Source organism: Natrix helvetica (assembly GCF_964273705.1).
Source record: "Natrix helvetica genome assembly, chromosome: 10".
Lineage (NCBI taxonomy): Eukaryota > Metazoa > Chordata > Lepidosauria > Squamata > Natricidae > Natrix > Natrix helvetica.
The window spans coordinates 7,812,980-7,837,377 of record NC_138561.1 but is presented as its reverse complement, the minus strand read 5'-3'; the positions used below and the strand labels follow the sequence as shown (position 1 = coordinate 7,837,377).

The 24,398-nt window shown below is 45.0% G+C and overlaps 1 protein-coding gene across 1 annotated transcript in view; it reads left to right on the top strand.

Moving 5' to 3' along the window:
• The first annotated feature begins 5,361 nt into the window (after positions 1-5,361).
• CMIP (c-Maf inducing protein) overlaps positions 5,362-24,398 on the top strand; it is a 164,561-nt gene continuing 145,524 nt past the window's right edge. Inside the window, exon 1 of the mRNA XM_081963323.1 lies at positions 5,362-6,014. Coding sequence (XP_081819449.1) covers positions 5,724-6,014 — 291 coding nt within the window. The 5' untranslated portion in view covers positions 5,362-5,723. The remainder of the gene's footprint in view (positions 6,015-24,398) is intronic.

The following is a 24,398-nucleotide window of genomic DNA, read 5'->3' as shown; positions in this document are numbered from 1 at the left end:
GGGGTGCCTCCACTAATGAAAACATCCAGCCCTCCCAAGCTCCCTTTTTGCTGGCAGAGGGATGCAGGAGACGGTTGCAGTCGAAAAAGGAGCTTGAGAGCCCATTTTCCCTGGAAGAGCACCACAGGCATCCCGACACCTGATGTGAGTGACGTTAAGCTGGTCACGCCCATCCCTGGCCACGCCTACCCCACCCCACGGTCAAACACAACCCTGGTGAGGCCCTCAATGAAATCGAGTTGTAACCACAACAGGAAAGGAAAGGAAGAGAGCAGGAGAGAAGAGAGGAAAGGGGAGAGAACGAAGAAAGAGGAAAAGCGCGGAAGGAGGGAAGGGATAGAAAGAGAAGGAGAGAGGGTAGGAGTGGGGAGAGGAAGAGAGGAGTAAGGAAGAAGGCAAAGGAAAGGAGAGGAGGAAGGAAGGAGGTAGAGAAGGGAGGGAGGGTGAAAAGAAAAGAAAAAATAGGGTGGGGCTAACACAAAATAGGACTATGGGATGGCAAGCAAAACAACCCAGAATGTATATTTTAACCTTTTACATGGAAAAATAAATATGTAAAAATATGATAAAGATAAATAAGAACAATAACTATGTGAATATATACCTGTAACTATGAGAATAAAAATTAAAAAAAAAACTAAAAAAAGAAAATAAATTGAGTTTGACACCCCTGCCCTAAAGGATGGAGGTGCCCAGGGAAAGGTAAATGTTGCTCACATTTCTATATTTCTGATGAACTTCTAATTGATAATTCTGCTGCAAAAGCGCTCTGAAGATATTCTTTGTAGAGCAGCACAGAATCTGATGTCAAAGAAATGTGTCAGATTCTCTCTGACGCCAGAGAATCTGATGCCTTTGGTCAGGTGGATTCAGTCATGTTCTCATTTAATTGCTTCTTTGCAAGCAATAACTCTTCTCGAGTTCTTCCTTCTCTTATTCTTACAGAAGATTTTGGGGGTTGTTGAAGAAGGATTCCCCCCCCACCCGCACAGTTTGTGTTGCCTCCTGGAGAATCAACGGTTCTGCTTGAGTCACACCGTCTTTCCGTCTGCTCAAATTCTCTTCCACTTTTTATGTTTTGGAAAGATTGTTGAGCGTCCCTGTCCAAGGACCTTGCCATGCCCAATAATGTTCAAAACGTATCCCAGAATGTTGCGTGAATGATGCCGTTAGATACTTGCATTACGAGATAATCAGTCCAACCATTTTATCAATTTTACTTTGGTCATGGACCAGCATACAATTAATAACATCACAATGACCCTAAGATTAGAATTGAAAGTAAAAACAAAACAAAAGTCAAATTGTTAAAATAAAATAAAGATAAAATAATAAAGGTATAGTAAAATAATAAAATAATTAAAAAAAATACTGTGGAGGTAAGACACCCTAACACCTCTCTGGGTGTGTGTTCTGTTAAGATATAGCCTGTCGTGCCTTAAAATGAATTCTACTGTACTGCCGTAAATTGGCTTCTGCTGTGCAGCGCAGTGAAGTTGCCATGATAACGGTTTCACAGTGCTCCACAAGGGGGCACCCTCTGGTAAGAGGGAAAATCCAATATTAGAAATTATGTTTGGTCCGGACATTGCCCCCCTATAAATAAATACCCAGGCAATGCCAGATTATCGGCTAGTGCTCAATAAACAAAGACAGGTCATTATAAAAGGCCATAATGCTAACATTTATAAAATGCTACAAAAATGTAAGGCTATGCTAATTTAAGAACTGCGGCAGCCTTGGAAGTCTTTGCTGGAATTAAGACTATTCCAGCCAATTATAGCAAAGAAGTAGCAAAACAAAACATGATATAATGACTTCATTTGCATAACGATACTCATTTTATTGCTGGCCCCGAGAGGGTCTGTAGGGGATGCGATGGCTTAGTGGCTAAGACGCTGAGCTTGTTGATCAGAAAGGTTGGCAGTTTGGTGGTTCGAATCCCTAGCACTGCATAACGGAGCGAACTCCCGTGACTTGTCCCAGCTTCTGCCAACCGAGCAGTTCAAAAGCAGGTAAAAATGCAAGTAGAAAAATAGGAACCACCTTTGGTGGGAAAGTAGCAGCATTCCGTGCATCTTTGGTGTTTGGTCATGCCGGCCACAGGACCAGGAGATGTCTTCGGACAGCACTGGCTCTTGAAACAGAGATGAGCACTGCCCCCTAGAGTCGGGAACGACTAGTACATATGTGCGAGGGGAACCTTTACCTTTAGAGGGTCTGTAGGTTGGATAGCTACAAACCTGTGTCTAAATCTTTGGTCTCTGCAGATTCCTGTTTCATCTTGCAAGCTTGGAATGCTTCAGTGTTAAGTCAAAAATAAATCTTCCTGCGTTCTTATACCCCATTAAATTTCATGAACTTTATTCCTAATCAGGTATGCCTAGAAATAGCCTGCTTGTTATTGCTGTGTGCATTCCTCTCCGTGCCAATTGAGAAGTAAATCCTTCTAAACATAGCAGAATATATCTTATTTTTTTTCTCGTTTATTTATTTCTATCTAATCGCATGCAAGATTGCTCCATTAGTCATCAAAATAAATCGTCAATATATTTCGTGTACCCATAGGGATTTTGTTTTACCTGTGTTATATTTAAACAGAATAGTGTATGTACAGGTAGTCCTCAACGTACGACCACATTTATGTCGCTAAGTGAGAACTTTGTTAAGTGAATTTTGATCCATTTTATGACTTTTCTTGCCACAGTTGTTAAGTGAATCACTGCAGTTGTTAAATTAGTAACGCGATTGTTAAGTGAATCTGGTTTCCCCATTGACTTGGCTTTTCAGAAGGTCGTAAAAGTGGATTGTATGTCCCTGGGACCCTGCAACCGTCATAAATGTGAGTCAATTGTCAAGTATCTGAATGTATGTCATGTGACCACGGTGATGCAATGGTCATAAGTGTGAAACACGGTCCTAAGTCACTTTTTGCAGTGCTGTTGTAAGTTTGAACGGTCGCTAAATGACTGTTATCAGTTGAAGACTACCTGTACGTACATTTTAACAGATGGTATTAGTTTTATACGAGTGTTTTGAATTCGGTCATTTTTTATAATTATCCTCCTCCTCCTCATTCTTCAGTCCTCAAGATCAGGCTTTTGGCTTTTTAAGGCCTCCTTCTCTTTATTTTCAACACGCAGATTTTGGTTTAAAAATATCGTAACCAAAGCAAGACCAGTACTGATTATGATTCAATCTGAATGATTAAATATTTGCAGCTTTCATAACAGTCATAAAGATGAAAGCAACTTAAAAAGAATTCCTGGTGCACGTCAGTATTTGGAGCGTGACAAAATTCTTTTCACACACAACACGGTTGAGATTCTAGTTCTGAACCTTTGAAAAGAAGAGTATTAACTGCAAACGTTTCAAAAACATTTGTTTTTGAAAATAGCCACAATAGTATAGCCTTTATTGTCATTGTACAGAATAAATACAATGAAATTTGTTGCTTCCACTGTTGTTACAAGCCATTGGACCTAATATGATACTTTTTTGTACTGTATTGATTTTCCTAAGGGTATGGTTTTTTTATAAAGCACTGAAGCGTAACATTGTTACTAGTAAATAAGCTTTTTAATGTCATGTGAGCTCCATTATCCATTATCATGTTTAGTATCATGGGAGAGTTATTTCAAGGTTCTGTATCTTACCTTTCAATCCCCCGGATTTAAATTTAAATTCAATTTAAAATTCAAATTCAATTGGAACATCATTGTTTTACATAAACAGCTAATATCTTTTTTAATTGGAAGATTACCTCACATTTAATTGATACTCTGTTTTGTTTGGCTCCATTTGCAAAGGTTAAGCGATAAATCCTCAGTATCATAAAGCAGCCTGGTTCAAAATGGAATATAAATCATATTTATTTTCGCCATGACATTCTATCCATCCATCACTCCTTGTGTGTGTTTTTGATAAAAAGCTGCGGGAGTAGATTCATCAGGAAAAATCGCACCTATGCAATTATAGGGCAGGTTTGAAAAGCAAGCTAAGATACAAATGCACAACTATAATCTCATCATGAGGGGTGTTATTGGACCCCCCCCCATTGGGCCACCATTCATCACTCAGGGCTCAGTGAGTCGTGTCAATCGAAAAACAGAGGAATTGAGAAAATCACGTTTTAGCTCAGTCGTGTTTTATGCCAACATCCATCTCTTGAGTTCACACGTTCAAGGCAATCAAGGACCACCAGTTGAAGATTAAGAGAAAAATCAAACATGCTGGCTTGTCAAAATTTCCTAGCCAACACCGAGCTGTAAATCCTGCCCTGCAATCATTGGATTGACTGGGATGACTCTGTAAGGTCTTTTGCCTTGAGCAAGGGGTTGGACTAGAAGACCTCAAAGGTCCCTTCCAGCCCTGTGTTCTGTGCTGGCTGGTGAAAAGAGGATTGGTGGTGGGGGAGAAAGTAAGTGGGGAAGGAAGGAAGGAAGGAAGGAAGGAAGGAAGGAAGGAAGGTAATGAGAACGAAGGTAAGATATGGGGTTTGAGAAGAAAGAAAAAAGGAAGGAAGGAAGGAAGGAAGGAAGGAAGGAAGGAGATGGGAATAAGAACAAAGGTAAGATATTGGATTGGGAAGAAATAAAAATGAAGGAAGGAGGGAAGGAAGGAATGAAAGTAGAATGGGAATGAGAAAAAAGATAGGGGACTAGATTGAGAAGGAAGGAGATGGGAATGAGATCAAAGGTAAGAGATGAGATTGAGAAGAAAGAAAAAGGAAGGAAGGAAGGAGATGGGAATAAGAATGAAGGTAAGAGATGTGATTGAGAAGGAAAAAAAGGAAGGAAGGAAGGAAGGAAATTAGAATGGGAATGAGAAAGAAGGTGGGGGACTGGGTTTAAAAGAAAGGAAGGAGGGAAGGAAGGAAGGAGATGGGAATAAGAACGAAGGTGGGAGATGGGATTGAGAAGAAGGGAAGGAAGAAAAGAGAGAGCGAGAGAGAGAGCGCGCCACGTTCTTCAACCTGGTGCCCTCCGGAAGGAACGGGCTGCCATTCCCTTCCTACCGCCTGGCAGGAGGAGCATGGGTGGCATGGGACATGTAGTCCTCCTCCTCCTCCAAAGACCTCTCCCCCCCTCTTCCCTCCTTCCCCCCAAAGCCAGCCCCTCCAGCTCCATCCCGAGGCGTGGACGCGGCGCGTTCCCGGGCCGCCCGGCGGGGCAGGCGAGCGAGCGAGCCATCCAGCCAGCAGCAGCAGCGGCGGCCGCAGGAGCAGGAGCAGCTGCCCGGGTTGGCATTGACGTCAGAGCGGCCGCACATGACCGCGCAAGCCAATCCGCGGCGCTCCGGAGCGGCTCCTGCCAGGCGCTTCCCAGCCCCGCTCGCCTCTCCTCCTCCTCCTCCTCCTCCTCCTCCTCCTCCTCCTCCTCCTCCTCGGGCTTCGCGACGCCGCCCGGGGCTCCCAGACACGCGTCCGCCCGCATCCCGACGTGCGCCAGAGGACCCGGCGGCCCTTCTCCTGCCTCCTCGGAAGTCCCCGGTGCCTCCGCCTGGCCGCCCAGCCCAGCCCCGCCGTCCCTCCGGAGCGCCTTTTGTCTGGGCGGGGGGCTTGGAGTAGAGCCGCGGGCGCTGCATGGGGACTCCGCGCGGCTCCGGGGGCGGCCGGGCTTAGAGACCCCTCCTCCCCCTCCTCCTTCTCCGTCGGCTCTGCCCCCCCTCTCTCCCTCTCTCTCGCCCCCCCCCACGCCTGCTTGGCCCGGGGAGGGGTCGCCATGGATTGCACGAGCGGCTGCGGGGGCGGCAGCGACCCCCGGCCGCTGGAGGAGAGCAAGCAGCCCTTGCTGGGCGAGGCGCCCGAAGGGACCAAGCCCGGAGCCGCCCCGTGCCGGCGAGGCGTCCACTGCAGCGGCATGCGCTACAAGCTGCTCCAGGAAGGGGACATCCAGGTATGCGTCGTGCGGCACCCCAGGACTTTCCTCAGCAAGATCCTCACCTCCAAATTCCTGCGCCGGTGGGAGCCGCATCACCTGGCCCTCAACGAGCACAGCCTGGCCTCGGCCACGGTAAGTGGGCTCCCCCTGCCCCGGAGACCCTCTTCACCCCCCCCCCCCGGGCTGTATGGAGGTTTGCTTTCTTTCTCTCTTTTGTGTCTTTGACTTTACAAGGTGACAGGTATAAGGATGGACGTGAATGAAAGGGGGACGCATACCCGGGGACAGTAGGATAGGGACGCACGGTGCGCCTGTGCCTGCCTTCCTCCCCCCTCCTCCCCCTCACCTTTACCTGGGTTTTACACCTCTTTGAGCCCCTCCACCGAGACAGGTCTCGGGATGTCAGGCCAAAGCAACCAGCTGCAAGACACCCCTAGGGTTGGTTTTGCCCCCCCCCCCCGCCCCCAAGATTTGGCTCGGTGGGGTTTGAACCCACCTTCATGCCAATCTGTGGTTGAGCTGCCCCCACAACCAGCTCAAGATAGACTCTGCTTGCTTGCCCTGTGGAAAGAGAGGGCCGTTCTCTCACTGCCTTTCCTTGCTCTTTGGCCCCTGGGGTTTGAACAGGCTCCCCGCACCCAGTCCCTTCTCTCTGCTGTTGGTGTGTGTGTGTATGTGTGTGTGTAGGGGAGAGTTGTGGTCCAACACCTGGATAGTGGGAGCTGGAAAACCTCCCCCCCCCACACACACCTCCAAAATAAAAATTTTGCAAAACCTGGCGTGTGGGAAGGATGGTTTTTGAAGTCAAAATAGGTGCTTTTGAACAAAGCCTCCAACAGAAGCAACATTTTGACCTTAGGCTGATTTTTTTTGGGGGGGGGGAGTATTAATTTTTATTGTTCTTAATCCGATTGTCATCTTCTTGTCCTTTGGCAGTTTGGAATAGCTTGAAGTTGAAACGAGAAGGTTCCCCCCACCCCCACCCCCAAGGAATAATCCTCTTTGTGAAGGGCTTGTCTTTCCATTATTGAGAAGGCTATAGTAATTGAATTATTCATCATGAACACCTCATGATGGAAGATTTCGCTTCCTCTTTCTTCACAACAGTCAGATGCCCCGGTTACTTAGATTTGAATCATTTCCTTCTTTGGAGGTTGAGGTTCCTTTGTTGTTTTTAATCAGGTTGGCTGGCTCTTTAAAACGCTGACTTGTAATTAAAGGGAAGAACGGAGAACGAATCAGACCTTGGTACAGAAGGCAAATAGGCTTTGTACGCATGGAGCGGTTGGATGTGGACACGAAACACGAAACAACATGCGTGTTGTGTTTTCGGTTGGATTCTGAGCGATACACCCTTACGAACTTTGCTCCCTTCAAGACCAGGGTTGGCCTTTGTTCCTCTTGCTCTTTTGAAGTGAGGGGAGGGTTGTAGTCCACCCAGATTAGGGGAAGTTGTAGTCCATCCAGTCTCAAAAATAGAAGCTAGAGGAAGCTCCTCCTCCTCCTCCTCCTCCTCCTCCTCCTCCTCCTCCTCCTCCTCCTCCTTCAGATTTGAAATGTTTGTGTTAAATCTCCTACAATATCCCGTTCCCAGTTTTAGATTGCAGAAAATGGAAGGTGCTCTCTTCCCATTTTAGATAATATCTCTTGGTGGATTTAGGCTAGATTGCAGATCATGTGATACTTTGAAGTGTGAGACTGAATTTCATCTCGGCTCAAGAACCAAGGGTGTTTACTTCTTCTCGTGCATGCAATGAAATTTAAGCCTTCTTGCAAAGGGTTTAGCGAGCCAAGCATCTCTTACCATAACCCTGCAAGGTAGGCTGCCAGAGAGCAGCAGTTCTCTATATACCATAAGGCTGCAGCGTCCATAGCAGAAGGGCTAATTGCTGAGTTTCCTTGCAGCTTTGCTGTGGTTACACAACCCCATCAGTCGTCTCTTCCAAAGCAGCCATTTTCCACTTGGCTATCTGAAGTGGATTGTTGCCAACCGCAGGTAGACGTTAGCGGTAGTCACCTGTTTGTAGAATTACCGTAATGACTGTTCTGGACTTTGGGCCTTTGGATGGAAGTGTTGCTCTTTAGATCCTGCATGACTCACCAGCGTCGTGTATAAATAGTGCAAATCGTAAATAGTGCAAGGACTCTGCTCGTTCCTCCTAACCTGTGGCAGATAGTTCACAATGCCACAGGTCTTTAGCATTTCTTGGGGGTCTATCAGTTCAGCCCCTGGCTCTTCGTTTTGTGACTGTAGTGAGATCAAAGTTTATGCAGATCTCTCGTAGCAGTAAAGCCTGACTGACAGCCCTGGGTTTATTGCAAAGTAAGGGTATATGGGTTGCAGCCTTCGTTGTTTTTTCTCTCTCTCTTCGTTTATCTCCATCTCCCTTTCAGTTCTCTTTTCTTGTTCGTTTGCAGAGTGTGGCTTTTGGTCTGCGATTGGTTTCAGTGACAAGCTCTCATTTTGTTCACATGATTGAGGTGGGAGAGGACTTCCTAATTCTTTGGGTTTTCGAATCAAGCCCCCAAGTGAGAACAGCCAACTGAAAATGCTTCTGGGCAGAGCAGTGCACTTTTTTTTCTTCCAAAGAGTGCAATTTACCACGTTCGCATCTGACTTTAGTCTGGTGTGCTATGCAAACCCTGCCTTGCTTTTTTTTTTAAAATCAGGATTGGGAAACCCAAGGCTATTTTCCAGCGGTAAACACAGGGCAAGCCACTAGAACCGTGATGGCGAACCTCTCGCATGCATGGCCAAAGTGGCGTTGCCTGTTCCTCTTCCGGGTTTCTGGTGTGCATATGTGCGTAATGGTCAGCTGGCCTTTGTGCATGCAGAAGTTCTGGAAACTGGATGTGCACACCAGAAACCAGAAGTTCATTTTCCAGCATGCGAATGCCCCCTGGGCAGATCCTCTTCCGGGTTGCGGCCCCGATGACCACATGCGCCCCCCCCCTTTTGGCACTCGCCATCACTGCGCTAGAATATAAATTGACAGCAAATTCAACTCCCTACCGGCAGTGATGTTATCTAGTTTGGTAATGAAATGTCTCCAAGGAACCAACCAAGCTCAGAGAACAACGAGAGTCCTTGCTCTCCTCCACTACAAAACCCCGCTCCCTATCATCACTGATAATGTTACCTAGTTTGGTAATGAAACGTCTGCAAGGAAACAGCCAAGTTCAAAGATCTCCAAGGAACCTTCATTCCAGTGGTTTATTTGGCCATCCTTATTTAATAGTTGTAAGGCACCATGATCTGTGAACTTAGCCATAGATCTATTGTCAATCAAAATTTCCTGACAGTTAGCACAATGAATCAGTGGAACAACTTGCCTCCAGGAGTTGTGAATGCTCCAACACTGGAAGTTTTAAAGACGATGTTGAATAACCATTTGTCTGAAGTGGTGTAGGGCTTCCTGCCTAAGCAGGGGGTTGGACTAGAAGACCTCCAAGATCCCTTCCCAACTCTCTTACTCTACTCTACCCTACCTTACCCTACCCTACTCTACTATATGTCTTTTATATTTCTTTGTGAGCTCTCTGCCCCTTTCAGTCCCGCTTCCCTCACTACCCCGTCTTCCAGATGCCCTCTCCTCTCTCCTGCCCTTCAGTTCCCTGAGATTTAATGGAAATCAGGGACGTGGCAGAATCCTGGTGAGAGACTGGTGTGCTAAAACACGAGATCTTCACTGACGCCTGAGGTCTCGCCCCCTCCCCCTCCCAAAATGAAACATCACTCCACTCCACCCCTGGGAATTCTCTTGTAATCCTTTTCTCTTTGAAAGATGATCCCAGGCAAACTCCGCATGGAATTTGGATGGGAGTAGCAGGGTTGCATCACAGTTTTTTTCCTGCATAGCATTACCGTATTTTTTGGAGTATAAGACTATCCGAAATATAAGACACATCTAGCTTTTGGTGAGGAAAAGAAGGGTGTGTGTGGAAATCTGCCTCTATCTCCCAGCCATTTGCCTCCTTGCAGCAAACAGCAAACAGATGATATACACTGTTTGTGGTGTTACATTTCGGATTATACTTGTACAGATGCTGTTAAAATTGATGTGGCTTTCTGGAAGTATATGTTATTCTCTGCTATTTAAAAGAAGATACAATAGCACTGGGCCTCTTCAGATCAAGGCATTTATTTTAAAAATCTTTTTCATTTTATTAAGTTGTCTAGAACAATAATGAAGCAGTCTTTAAAAAAAATAAGTCTAATAATTTGAACATTCTATAGGCATTTATATTTATTGACTTACCTCCTTGCAGGAAACAGCCAACAGCTTGTTTCAGTTTAGCCTGATTAGCACAAGAAAAAAAATATCTGCCTCTGCCTCCCAGCCATTTGCCTCCTTGCAGCAAACAACAAACAGCCTGTTTCACTTTCAGTTTCAGTTTCAGCAGGGGCCTCCCGATGATCAGCTGTTTCAGGCTGCAAGGATTGCCATAGGCTATTGCTGAACGCAAGCCCCATTTTCCCCATTTGCTGCAAGGAGGTAAATTGCTGGGAGGCAGAGGCCAAAGGGTGGGGGCCAGTAGGTAGGCGGGGCTACATTCAGTGTATAAGACACACCCACATTTTCACCCTCTTTTAGGGGGGGGGAAGTGTGTTTTATACTCCGAAAAATATGGTAATCCAAAGGGCTGGTCATTTATTGGATCATCATTAGTCCATCTCTTCTTGTCTTATTCAGAATCTTTCTACTTCTTTTTCTTTAAGTCAAGGTGTAGTCCTTGACTTAAGGCCATCATTGGACCCCGGATTACAGTTGTGGGTCGTGGCAGTTGTTAAAGAGGTCACCCCATGGTTGTGCCTGATGGTATTATAACCTTTTTGCTGTGATCGTTAAGCAAAAACCATGGACGTTAAGCGAACATACAAGTTGTTAAGTGAACCTGTGGAAATATGGATGCTTTTTTTTGCTGGAAACTTGGCAACTTTAAGACATGTAGACATCAACTCCCAGAATTCCCCAGCCAGCCTCCTTTTTTGGTGAGGCTGTGCTTGACAAAAAAATGTAGGATTTTTTTCCCCTGCTGCTATCCGGAAGAGGTATTTTAGAAGTGAAAGTAGAAGAAGATCAACTTAAGCAATTTTTAGACAAGTGTCCCTCAACCGTGGCAACTTTAAGAGGTATGGATTTCAACTCCCAGAATTCCAAAGCTGTGCTGGCTAAAGAATTCTGGGAGTTAAAGTCCACAAATCAATTTATTTCCTTCCTTCCTTCTTCCCTCTCTCCTTCCCTCTTTCCATCTCTTTCTTTCTCCTTCCTTCCTTCCTTTCTCCCTCCCCCCTCCCTTCCTCCCCCTCCCTCTTTCCATTTCTCCTTCCTTCCTTCCTTCCTTCCTTTCTTCCTCCCACTCTTGCTCTTTTTCTCTATAAATCAATGCAATAGGACCTTCACATATTATCTTTTGCACCTGCTCTATGGACAAACCTAGGTGTCCCCATTACTATGACTATTGTCAACTCACCAAGGCTGAGAAATCCTGTCTTGTAGGAATCATAGAGGCACTATCTACTTCTAGCTTAGAAGAAGGACTCAGGATCTATTGGAACAATAAAGTCCCATTGTATGAACTCTGCTACGCTAGCTGGCTGGGGAATTCTAGGCGTTAAAACTCATTCATCTTAAACGATTCCACGGTTGAGAAACACTGAATCTCGCCCTTAAACCTACCCATTGCCTAAAAACTTCTTTCACAGTTATTTATTGTTGACTGTTTATTTTTTCAACACTTTTTAAAAAATTTAAAAATTCCCAACGAAAAGCAAACGCAGGAAAAGAAAGGCGACCTTTTGGCAGGGTTCTCAGAGAAATGTGCCTGGATTCACCCATCGCATTAAACCAAGATTCGTGGAATAAGCTACCAGCTACCCATAGCACGAAGTTGAAAATCCAGGATTACTGAACAGAAGGATAGAGTTCCTACAGCACCTTAATCCAAAGCCAAGCAGATCACATTATAGCTTAGCAAAAAGAAAAAGACAAATATCAGATGCAGGCATTTGTTTATTTGGTGCAACTCATTTTGGTTAAAATCCAAACTGGTTCTGCTACAGATTTTGGTTTGGTTAAGGATTCCGACAAATACAGTGACGTGTGCAGTTACTAGCTAGCACATAAGTGATCATAACATATTTTTATCAAATCTGCCCTGTTGCCATCCTGGCTCCCCCCCCCCCCCCGCCCACCTCCTCGTTGTCCTTTAAATCAGATGCATTTTTGCAGTATGCATGTAGTTTTCCATTGTGCAGGATTTCATACTTTAAAGAGTAACCTAATTTTTATCCCCGAGGCTGTATGCATATGGGTTTTACCGCTCAATTTCCCCAAAGAACAATTTTAATATTTACAAACTTTCATCTTCGCATAAGTGCTTGCTCAGGGACATTTTGCCTCCTGGGCTTGGTAGTTTTATAAAACAAACGCCAAAGGAGTCTAAATATTTGTTCGTTTCTGAACTTCCTGTGCAAGAACACCTTCACATGCCAGTCTAATAAAAACTAAATTCAACCATCGTGAATTTATGATTTAATACCAGTATTAAATAAAACCGTTCAAGGTTTTGTTGCTATTATAAGGCGCTCTGATCTTTTCACGACGGTTGAATTTCTGCAAGACCAGTTGTGAGTAATTTACCTTTGGAGAATTTTTTTTTTCCTGTAGCTTAAGGCATTTATTTTTCATTTTATATATTTAAATATATATTTTATATCATTTTATCTTTGATTTAAAGTAGCAACAAATGGGACCATTTTCTGACCCTCATTATTATAACGTAAAGAACCTAGACATTTGTGCTGTGCTTTTATCTTGATAAAAAGCCAAGTCAGACTTTCGAAGTTCCTCTTTTTCATTGCAAAGGACCTTTTTTTTTTTAAGAGAAATTTGCAAACAAAATCTATCCTCCTTTGCTGGCTCATTCACTAGATCGACCTGTCCTGATGAATAAATGCAAAATACAAAACTGAAAGGAGACAAACCTCAATCGGAACATCAATGCATATGGTGATATTTTCTTTTCTTTTTCTCTCCATGTTTTATATTTAGCCGGAGCTGCGGTTTGTGGTTAGGAATTCACAGTACAATGTTTTGTTGGCATTTCAACCAGAAGATACGATGAAGTACAACCCAAAATATAACAGGGCTAATATAATCAGAAAGTAATACACAGAATAGTAATTACTGTAAATGACAGGTTTTCCTTTTTCAAGAAATCTGCTTCAGTTCCTGTAACACAGTAACGTGATAATATCATCACTCGTACAGCCCCTATCTGTTGCTTGATTTTGATCTTCACATTTTTAAAAATATTATTCTTGCTTTATTAGTAAGCATCTTTGCTGATGATGGAGGAGGGGGGGGACCCCTGAACCAGACAGATTTTTTTTCTGATCCAGCTTCACTCTTGCACCAATCCAATCTTGAAGTCAAAAGTAAAACCAAGTTCTTTTGAGCTTAGGAAATCTGAGAATCTTTTTCTCAAATCAAAACGAAAGTGTGTGTGTGTGTTTTGCTTGTCAAAGACCCCATTCTCCCCTCCTCTCTCTTTGGCCCATGAAATCCCTGAGATGCTGTAAACATTGTACAGGTTTGAGCAGAGCTACGTGTAACATGTTTTGCGGCCAGCTGTCCCATCATGAAGTGAGAAGATTAACGTTATAGTTAATGTGGTAATACGATGGAAACTTGCTCCCATATATCCGTGATATATACACGCACCGTATATATCTCAGATCTCCGTGGCGTTTCTTTCGTGAGCTTCTGTTTCCCTGCAAACAACAGAACAGAAGCTCCCGAGAGAAAAATATCTTACTTCTTGGTGCACTGCTGGTGTTCGGATGCCCTACCTTCGGGTCTCTGCTGCGCATGTGTGCATGTTGGTGCATGCGCGCACATGTCAACCCATGTACGTGTTTGTGTTCATGTGCACCTTTCAGTTTGGGCACGCGCGCATCATGTTTTGGCACTTGGTGTCTAAAAGATTTGCCATCACTGCCATATAGTGTTTTCCCCCTGCGACATTCAAGAAGCTCTTCGGAAATTTCAGACCGTAGCATTTTGTTGGGTACATTTCACTGGTGGCCCTTTTTTCTGGAATTCCGAAGGGGTTGTCCTGTTTTCATATTTGTTTATAATATAAAAACATTGCAAAACACTTATTAAATGTGTTTGATTACTACGGCAATAAGGAATGACATGTGATAGCTCGTGTATTGATTTTTGGCCTGGTTTTTTCTTTCTTTCTTCCCTTCCCTTCCCCTCCCTCTCCTCCCTTCCTTTCTGTTCATAAAACGATGAGTTTTTCTTTTTGGCTGATATAAAAGCCCAGTCAACAACTTCACGTGTTGCCTCTTTTTGCATGATACAGCTCAAGGCAATGTGCATAAGGTTCTATGTGGCTTCCCTCCCAGTAAATATAACCTTACTTCAGCTGACCTCTGCGCCCGGTGACCTCCTACATGTAGCCATACCTACTGTGATTTGCCTTGGTGAAGAGCTCAGTTGTGGTGGGAGAGGAATGCAGTGTGAACAGCCATCTCACGGGGATGTTTTTCCTCTAGAGCTTTGGATTTCCTGTTGGTGCCCCATCTAAGTAATTATTCAGAATCGTGGTAGTGCAGTGGTTAGAATTCAGTATTGCAAGCTAGTTCTCACCAGCTCAAGGTTGACTCAGGTGAATAAAAGGCTAATTCTGCTCACTGCCAGCAGTTTGATTCTTACTGACTTAAATTGACTCAGCCTTCCAACCTTCCGAGGTGGGTAAAATGAGGACCCAGATTGTTGGGGGCAATAGGCTGACTCTGCAAACTGCTTAGAGAGGGCTGAAAGCACTGTGAAGCGGTATATAAGTCTAAGTGCTATTGCTATTGCTCTCCCTTCTATCCATCATCCGTCCGTCTGTCTGCCCATCCATCCCTTCATCCATGATGTGCAGTCGTTAGAATGCAGTATTGCAGGCTAACTCTGCCCGCTGCCAGGAGTTCGATCCTGACTGGCTCAAGGTTGACTCAGCCTTTTAATCTTCCGATGTTGGTAAAACGAGGACTCAGATTGCTGGGGGCAAGAGGCTGACTTTGTAAACCGCTTAGAGAGGGTTGCAAAGCACTGTGAAGCAGTATATAAGCCTAAAAGGTATTGCTATTTTCAATGCTAACTAGGTCCAAACTCAGCCCCTTGCTGTGACATTCCCTTGAAGACAAGAAAAAAAAACCAACCGATCCCAATTTGGAAAGTCTGCTTAGTCTCCATTTCGTACATATACTGTCTTTTGCAGAATAAAATAGAGGATTGAAGGACATATTTTCTTCTGCTAAGTTCTCGTTGACCCTGCCTGCGTAATGACTACACAGGACAGGACATAATAGTACGGTCCCCAAGTTATCTATTAACCTCCCCCAAGGAAGTTAAAAGGGAACACGATTTCATCATTTCTTAGTTTCTCTTTTTGTAGCCGAGAAGACAATTGCTGGGAGATGGTTTCTATTATAACAGACATGGAGTCTTCTGTTTTTGGTGGTTTTTTTTAAAAAGTTCAGCCTTTATTGTTGGAACAAGGGGTGCCACAGAGATCGAGATGATTTTACAAAACAAGGTAGAACACCTATAAATGTAGCTTTACTGTCCAACTGGAGAAGATAAAAAATATTTTAAAAGCAGGCCACTGGAGTCAGTTTCTTAGAACCTAAAAGAATACAAATTTTCTGTATATTTAGGCTACCCTCTTCTTTCCTTCCTTCCTTCCTTCCTTCCTTCCTTCCTTCCTTCCTTCCTTCCTTCCTTCCTTCCTTCCTCCTCCTCCTCCTCCTCCTCCTCCTCCTCCTCCTCCTCCTCCTCCTCCTCCTCCTCCTCCTCCTCCTCCTCCTCCTCCTCCTTCCAATCAGTCTAAAACAGGGGTCTCCAACCTTGGCAACTTTAAGCCTGGCGGACTTCAACTCCCAGAATTCCCCAGCCAGCTTTCAGGAACAAAAAAGAAAGAAAATGGTATAGGATCTCCTGCTTGAGCATGGGGTTGGACTAGATGACCTCCAAGGTTAAGGGGAGCTTTCCATGTAAGCCGTCTTCAAGACTGTAACAGATAACATAAATACAGTTTATTTTCTTAAAACTGACTTCCAAAACTACAGTTGGCTTGCCTTGATTAAAGAGGTTCTAAGGTTTGGAAATCTGAACACTCATCATTAGTCTTTTGCCTGGGGCCTAATTATAGTTTACCGTAAAGGATAAAAGGTGGAAATTGCAAAAAAAAATAAAATCCAAAACAAAACCCAGAGCTTTAAAAATAACCCTTCTGCAGGTTTTTGTTTTTTTTAAAGTTTCACAAAACAACTCCCAAGACCACCAAGCCAGTCAGGGCATAACTCTGGAGAAGTTAAAAACAAACAGCTCAGTTTGACATTACATTTTTTTTTCTTTTTGTTTCTGATTAGAAAAGAGGAAGGAAAGATTTGATACTGATGAAAAAATGGATCGTGTCGTTGATAAATATTTTTCTGGGCGCTCATGTGATGTGATGTGGTTAGAACGAGATCAGGCTTCAAAGCCCAGGCCGGCGTAAGATATCGAAGGCTGCTTATCATTCAGTCTTTGCTGATCAAAGGATTGATTAAGGGTGGAACGATGGCCCCAAACGCAGTAGATTCTTCCCGTCTGGATGCTTGTCACTTGCTTCCTAAGAAGCAATGGGTAGAAATGAATCAATTGCCAGTCCAGATTGTGGTACAGCCTGTGAAATATCTTCGAATCTCACCAGGTTCAAGGTTGACTCAGCCTTCCATCCTTCCTAGGTCGGTAAAACGAGGACCCAGATTGTTGGGGGATTGTTGGGCTCACTCTGTGAGCCACTTAGAGAGGGCTGTAAAGCACTGTGAAGTGGTGTATAAGTGCTATTTTCCTTCCTTCCTTCCTTCCCCCCTTCCCCATCCATCCATCCATCCATCCATCCATGATGTGCAGTGGTTAGAATGCAGTATTGCAGGCTGACTCTGCCAACTGCCAGCAGTTCGATCCTCACTGGCTCAAGGTTGACTCATCCTTCCATCCTTCCGAGGTCGATAAAATGAGGACCCAGATTGTTGGGAGCCATAGGCTGACTCTGTAAACTGCTTAGAGAGGGCTGTAAAAGCACTATGAAGCGGTATATAAGTCTAAGTGTTATTGCTATAAATCTGAAGAATGAGCATTTTGGAGGAATGGAGAAAATCACATCTGTGTTTCAAGCAAATGCTGCTATATACAGGCAGTCCTCAACTTACGACCCCAATCGAGCCCCAAATCTATGCTGCTAAGTGAGAAATCTGATAAGTGAGTTTTGCCCCATTGTCTCGCTGTGTTTGTTAATTAAATCAGAGCAGTTGTTAAGTCAGTAAGTGAATCTGTCTTCCCCGTTGCTTGTCAGACGGTCACAAAAGGCAATCACATGATTCCGGGACATTGTAACCGTCATAAATATGAGTAGCTGCCAAGTGTCCGAATATTGATCCCGTGGCTATGAAGATGCGGCAGCAGTCACAAGTGTGGAAAATAGGTCATAAGTCTCTTTTTTTCAGCGCCCTTGTAACTTTGAATGGTCACTGTTGTAAGTTGAGGACCGTTGGCGTACACGAAAGGTCCTGTGGTGTAACAAACATTTGTCACATCTGGAGGGAGTCATTTTTAAATACCCCGCTCTTCTGTTGCTCCTGCCAAACAGCTGACTCGACTCCATATCGGTCTCCCCAAACATCTGCTTGTTGTCTTCGGATTATCAGACAATGTACTTCCTTGGTGCCTGCAACCAGGAGGAGCTCCACCCTAGATACACCCCTGTTTGTAATGTCCGCAAGCCCCAATGTAAACACACGCTGGTTATTTGTGCGTCTATGATTCTCAACGTAAAGGACATCCTGTTGGACTAGGCAAAGGCCCAGGTCAGTGTTGTATTTCCCACAATGGTCCAATCACTTGCCTCTGGGATGCTTGCCAGTGGTGGCATCTCTTTCTTCCGTCCGCAAAGGTATCTGTAAACGTGGAGTTCCAATTCTGGAGGTCACCTTGAGTCTTTAGGATTAATTATCCTTAATAGAATTGTCCCCCCATAAAAGTATCCCTTCCCTTGTGGTTGTTTTTGGTACATTTTTTATTTGTATCTGCGGAATGGATGCCCTAAGTGGTCAACAGTCTAGTTGGAACACCACAGAGCAAGAGTCCGCCACATGGCATCATAAATGTGGTTAGTAGAGCTTCTGCGTGATGCCTGAATGGTAGCAATGACGTCGAGGGAGATGTTATTGGCTGTTAAGGCTTGCCGCTCAATCGCCATGTGGTTAACTGCAGCCACTGGGGGTTGGGATGACAAACTGACCCTTGGTGTAGAGACAGGAGAGACCGTGCGATGCGCCATGGGGTGGAGATTGACAGAGTCACTAGGTCAGCATACCAAGGCCGGCGTAGCCAATTCGGCGCTAGCAGCAACAGTTCTGCCTCCTGCTCCAGCATTTTTTGAATTACCCTCTGAATGAGGGGAAGGGGAGGAAATGCGTACAGGAGACCCCTGGGCCACTGGCATCTGAGTGCGTCTACTTCTTCTGCCATGGGTTCCATGAGCCTCGAGTAATACCTGGATACCTGGTTGTTGTCTGCCGTCGCGAACAGGTCTAGGACTGGGAGGCCGAACCGTAGTGTCAGTCGATGGAAGAGGCTCAGATGGATGGTCCACTCCTCCTGATCTATCGTTGTCTGGCTCAGCCAGTTTACTTGGACGTTGGAGACCCCTGAGATGTGTTCTGCCCTGAGAGATGACAGGTGAGATTCCGCCCACTGGCACAACAGGTTGGATTCCTGCATCAGGGATCAGGAATGAGTTCCCCCCTGTCTGTTTATGTGTGCCTTGGTCGTGGTGTTGTCCGTGAGGACTAATATGTGATGGCCTGAACTCTGTAGTGGAAGTGTCTGAGGGCGAGGCGAACCGCCTGCAATTCCAGCCAATTTATGCTGTTTTGGCTTTCTTCGAGGGACCACTGACCCTGAGCCACTAGGTCCTGCATGTGTGCCCCCCATCCTGTCAGACCTACGTCCGTCGTAAGTGTGAGATGGCACGGCTCTCTGAACAAGGTCCCTTGCAAAATCGCCAGGGACTGCCACCATTTGAGAGAGTGTAATACCTGTCTGGGAAGGGGGACCCTGAGAGGAGAACTGCTCCTGTCGGCCTTTTGATGTGGAAGCATGAACCATTGAAGACTCCTGCTGTGAAACCTGGCCCACGGGACAATCCCGAAGCAGGATACCAACTTGCCCAAGACTTGGCAGAGAAGAAGAAGGGATGCATTGCGTAGACGTAGCACCTTCCTGACAGGTTCCCTCAGACTGAGAATGCGGTCGTTGGATAGGAACACCTTCTCCGTCATGGTGTCTATCAAGACCCCGAGGTGGAGAAGGCGAGTGCTGGGAACGAGGTGACTCTTTTTGAGATTCACCCTGAACCCGTGATTCCGCAAGGTGTGAATGGCAAACTCCACTCCCCTTTTGCTCCTCTTTTATTTCCTCTGGGAGGGGCCATTCATCGTCCACCTGTGGCCTTACTCCCAAGTCAACCCCTGTTCTTTAGCTGTTCCCTTCGTCTGGCAACTCTGCGCATGTGCACACTGGGAACAAGCTGTTCATCTGCCTCACTGATGTCTGACTCTGAAGGCAGCTGATAACTGCCAGACGGCAATGGCCCCCTCTCTGCCTCTGACACGGAGCCCTCATCAGAGCCTTCCCCAGACTCCAGGACTGGCCCATGTTCCTCCCCAACCCTCCTCACTGTCTGAATCTGCTGCCAGCTCTACTGGGCCACAACTGGGCCACAACTCACATGACCTTGGGGATGCTGCAATGTTCCTAAGTGTGAAAATCAGTCCTAAGTCACTTTTTTTTCAGTGCCGTTATAACGTTTGAAGTGTTGTAAGTTGAGAACTTCCCTGTACTGACTTTGTTAAGCGATGGATCGAAACATGGCATTCTGAGGGTAGAATTGGAGCGGGTGTGATTTCGCAGCTGTCTGGCTTCTGGCTTTGTTCTGATGCTAAAGTTTATCTGGAGTTCTCTTTCCAGCTGGACAAAATGTTGAAACAAGGGCTGGCAAGGGTGGGGGTGGGGGTGGGGGAGGGAAGCCAAAGGATTTTCCCTGCGTCACTGAATTAAAAGCCGCTTCTCATGGTTTCTGTGCCAGGCTCATGTTGATGGATCTTTCAGAGCGAGGCAGCAACAGCTGGGCACTCGGTCACTACAGCTGGCTGAAATACTCAGCTGTGAAAAGAAACTCTTTGCGTGTCTCAGCAAGCCAGGAATTGTTTCCCGAAAATGAGACTTGGCTTGAGGCAGCCTGCCAAAGTTTTGAGTTCCTGTGGCAACGTGGAAAGGTATCATGCAAACCATGGATGCCTACTGTACATTAGCAGATTTTATGTCGCTGGGATGAATTTACAGTTTAGATGAAAGCAGGAAAAACCATTTTTTTCTAAGTATGTTTAGCTCAAGGGGGGGGGGGTCAAAATAAAGGCCCGGGGGCCAGATCCAGCCCACGAGGTGCTTAGATCTGGCCCACAGGGCATCCCTGAAAACAGTGAAGGACTGGCCCATGCTGCCTTTGCCAGCAAAAACGGAGCGCGGGAGGGCCGTGTGCTCCATTTTCGCTGGCAGAGGGCTGCAGGAGCCTGTCCCAGCTGAAAATAGAGCTTGGGAGTCTGTTTTCCCGGGAGGGCCGTCTAGTCCATTTTCACTGGCAAAGGGATGCAGGAGCCTGTCCCAGCTGAAAACGGAGCTTAGGAGCCTGTTTTCATGGGAGGCCCGTGTGCTCCATTTTCGCTGGCGGAAGGCTGCAGGAGCCTGTCCCAGCTGAAAACGGAGCTCGGGAGCCCGTTTTCACTGATAGAGCTCTCGGGTCACCACAGGCGCCCCTGACATGAGTGACATCATGCTGGCCATGCCCTCTGGCCACACCCAACCCAGCCCCCCAAGGTCAAACACAACCTTGATGCGGCCCTAATCGAGCTTGACAACCCTGTAGCTGCACCCTGATGTGTTAAGCTTGCTCAGTGCTTTCTAAAATTGTGGTGTGGACTCTGCCGAAGCCCAAACTTTGCCTAGCTCTTTAAAGCAGCCATGTCTTTACTTGGGGTTGTGTAACAGCTGTGAAGGGCAAGGAATTGTGATGGTCCTGGTGGCGCAGGGCTTAGAATGCAGTATTGCGGACAAATTCTGCCCACAACCTAGTGTTCGATCCTGATGGGGCTCAGGATTAACTCAGCATTCTATCCTTCCAAGGTCAGCAAAACGAGGACCCAGATTGTTGTGGGCAATATGCTGACTTTGTAAATCACTCAGAAAGTGCTGCAAAGATATATAGGGTGGTATGTAAAGCCAATTGCTGTTGTAGATAAAGACACAGCTGCTTTAAAGAGTTACTGACTAGACCTCTCTTTATGCCCCAATATATTTCAAAGCATTGTTTTTTGAATTTCATCCAAAATTCTATCTGGCTTTACTTGTGGAGCTAGGCTGGAGATGAAAACAGTACAAAAAGGCACAATTATTCAGTGTCTTAATCTGTGGTTCGGATTAAGGCTGAAGGACACAGGAAAGGTTTCACAATTGTTGCTTGCCACTTAATGCTGTTCAGAAATTTTTTTTTTAAACCAACCATCTAAATCCTGTTTTTGTGTGGGAGGCTGATGTGTGTCAGTTTGCCTGCCTAGCAAGCAAATGGAAAGGGTGGGGTGTGTTTTTTCTTTCCCCCTGCTTTTGTTTTGGTAAAATTGTGTGGCTGAAATCCTACCCTTTTTCTGTTTCGTTTGTTTGGATTGTACAACCGAATCTGGATTTGTTTGCTTTTCCGCTTTAGAGGAAAGTGTCCCTTGTCTTGAAAACGGTGTGAACATTTTCTGTGTGGTTACCAAAGCTGGTGTGTACTACAGGAATGCAAAAACAAAGTCCACATTGAAAGAAAGGAACAACCCATTCAACTATTTCTTTAGGAAGTAGGTTTTGGAAAATCTAATCTCACATGATACTGTAAACAGTCCTTGAAGGAACCTAAAGGATTGAGGTGACACAGTACGTTTCCCTACTTAAATATATACAAGGAATATGTTGTAAGTTTTCAAATCTTTTTATCTCTTGCTGATTTTGCCCATTCTACAGGGGGGAAAAAATTGCTCCTGCAAATGGATTTAGCTCATCTCTAAAGAAAAGTCACACGGTGGCTCAGTGGCTAAGACGCTGAGCTTGTCGATCAGAAAGGTCGGCAGTTCGAATCCCTAGCGTCGCATAATGGAGTGAGCTCCAGTTGCTTGTCCCAGCTTCTGGCAACCTAGCAGTTCGAAAACATGTAAAAATGCAAGTAGAAAAATAGGAACCACCTTTGGTGGGAAAGTAACAGCGTTCCGTGCGCTTCCGGCATTTAGTCATGCCAGACACAGAGATGTCTTCGGACAGCGCTGAGTCTTTGACTTTTAAATGGAGATGAGCACCGCCCCCTAGAGTCGGGAACAACTAGCATATATGTGTGAGGGGAACCCTTACCTTTATCTAAAGAAATAGATCTGAGCTATTTTGATCATATACTGTAAGTAAAACTGGACCGTAGAATGTGATGGACTTCTTGGAACTACTACATGAATTTTCCTGAGTTGGACTTCTTCCCACTCCCAAATCCATAGAGGCAAAATTCCTTTCTTGAGTCAAATGAAGGCTACAAAATCTTTGCAACTATTTTGTGAACCTTTAGATGGCCTAAAAAAAGATGACCCTTCTTGAAATGGTTGAATCTGCCAGCTGGCTAGTTAACAAGACTTGAGTATTTATTTAGCGTAGGCCATAAAGCACATAGACAACAGTAATAAAATGATATACAAGGAGCACTTTGTTGCTTCTATGTACACTGAGAGCTTATGCACCGGGAGACAAATTCCTCGTGTGTCCAATCACACTTGGCCAATAAAGAAAGAATATTCTAAAGAAATTATTTATAAATTGTAGGTTGCATTTTAAAATGGGCTGACTCATAAGAATAGAATAAGCTTTCTATCTAGCAATGCCCAGAGTTGTCCTGTACCAAGTGGGGCAGCCAATAAATTTGATAAATAAAATAAAAATAAATACCATCAATTCTAGGCCAACAAGACAGGCACAAACTTCAGAGGATAATTAGAACTGCAGAAAAAACAATTGCTACCAAGCTGTCTTCCATTGAGGACCTCCCTATATACTGCATGGGTCAAAAAGGGGGCTGTGAAAATATTTACAGACCCCTCACATCCTGGACATAAATTGTTTCAATGTCTACCCTCAAAATGATGCTATAGAGCAGTGGGTCTCAACCTTCCTAATGCCACAACCCTTTAATACAGTTCCTCATGTTGTGGTGACCCCCAACCATAAAATTATTTTATGTTTCCTGTATTTTTTTGAAAATATGTATTTTCCGATGTCTTAGGGGACCCCTCTGAAAGGGTCGTTAGACCCCCAAAGGGGTCGTGACCCACAGGTTGAGAACCGCTGCTATAGAGCATAGCACACCAAGACAACTAGACACAAGAACAGTTTTTTCCCAAACGCCATCACTCTGCTAAACAAATAATTCCCTCACCATTGTCAAATGCATTACTATTACTATTAGTCTTCTCATTGTTCCTATCACCCACCTCCTCCCACTGATGACTGCATGACTGTCACTTTGTTGCTTCTACCCTTATGATTTATATTGATTGTTTCCTAGTATGATTTGATTGCTTATGTGTACCCTATGACTATCACTAAATGTTGTACCTTATGATTCGTGATGAATGTATCTTTTCTTTTATGTTACACTGAGAGCATATGCACCAAAGACAAAATACTTGTGTGTCCAATCACACTTGTAGCAATAAAGAATTCTGTATTGTCCAATTAAAGGCAGTATTTGTTAGTTGGGGAAGCTCTGCTTTTCCTCCTGTAGAAGCTCTCAAATGGCAGCTAATAGCTAAGGTAGTCCTTACATTGTGGCGACCAGAACTGGATGCAGTATTCCAAGTGTGGCCTTACCAAGGCATTATAAAGTGGTATTAACACTTCACATGATCTTGATACGACCCCTCTATTTATGTGGCCTAGAACTGTGTTGGCTTTTTTGGCAGCTGCTGCACACGGCTGGCTCCTATTTAAATGGTTCTCCACTAGGACTCCAAGACCCCTCTCACAGTTACTACTATTGAGCAAGGTACCACCTATACTGTACCTGTGCATTTCGTTTTGCTTGCCTAAATGTAGAGCCTTAAAAAGTCTTACGCAAGGTGCAGGTAATTTATAATATTCATAATTTTTCAGCACTGGCGGGTGGCTTCGAAACCGGTCGCTTTTTGCATTGGATCAGATCTATTTTTTTTCTTGAGTAAATCCACTTCTTTCTAAGACTTCGGCATGACGGTGTTTGCAGAGGTGTGAGGCTTAAGGGAAAGCTGTAAAGGCCCGTCCCCACCACCTTCCTCCCCCAGATGTTTGAGGACCGCAACTT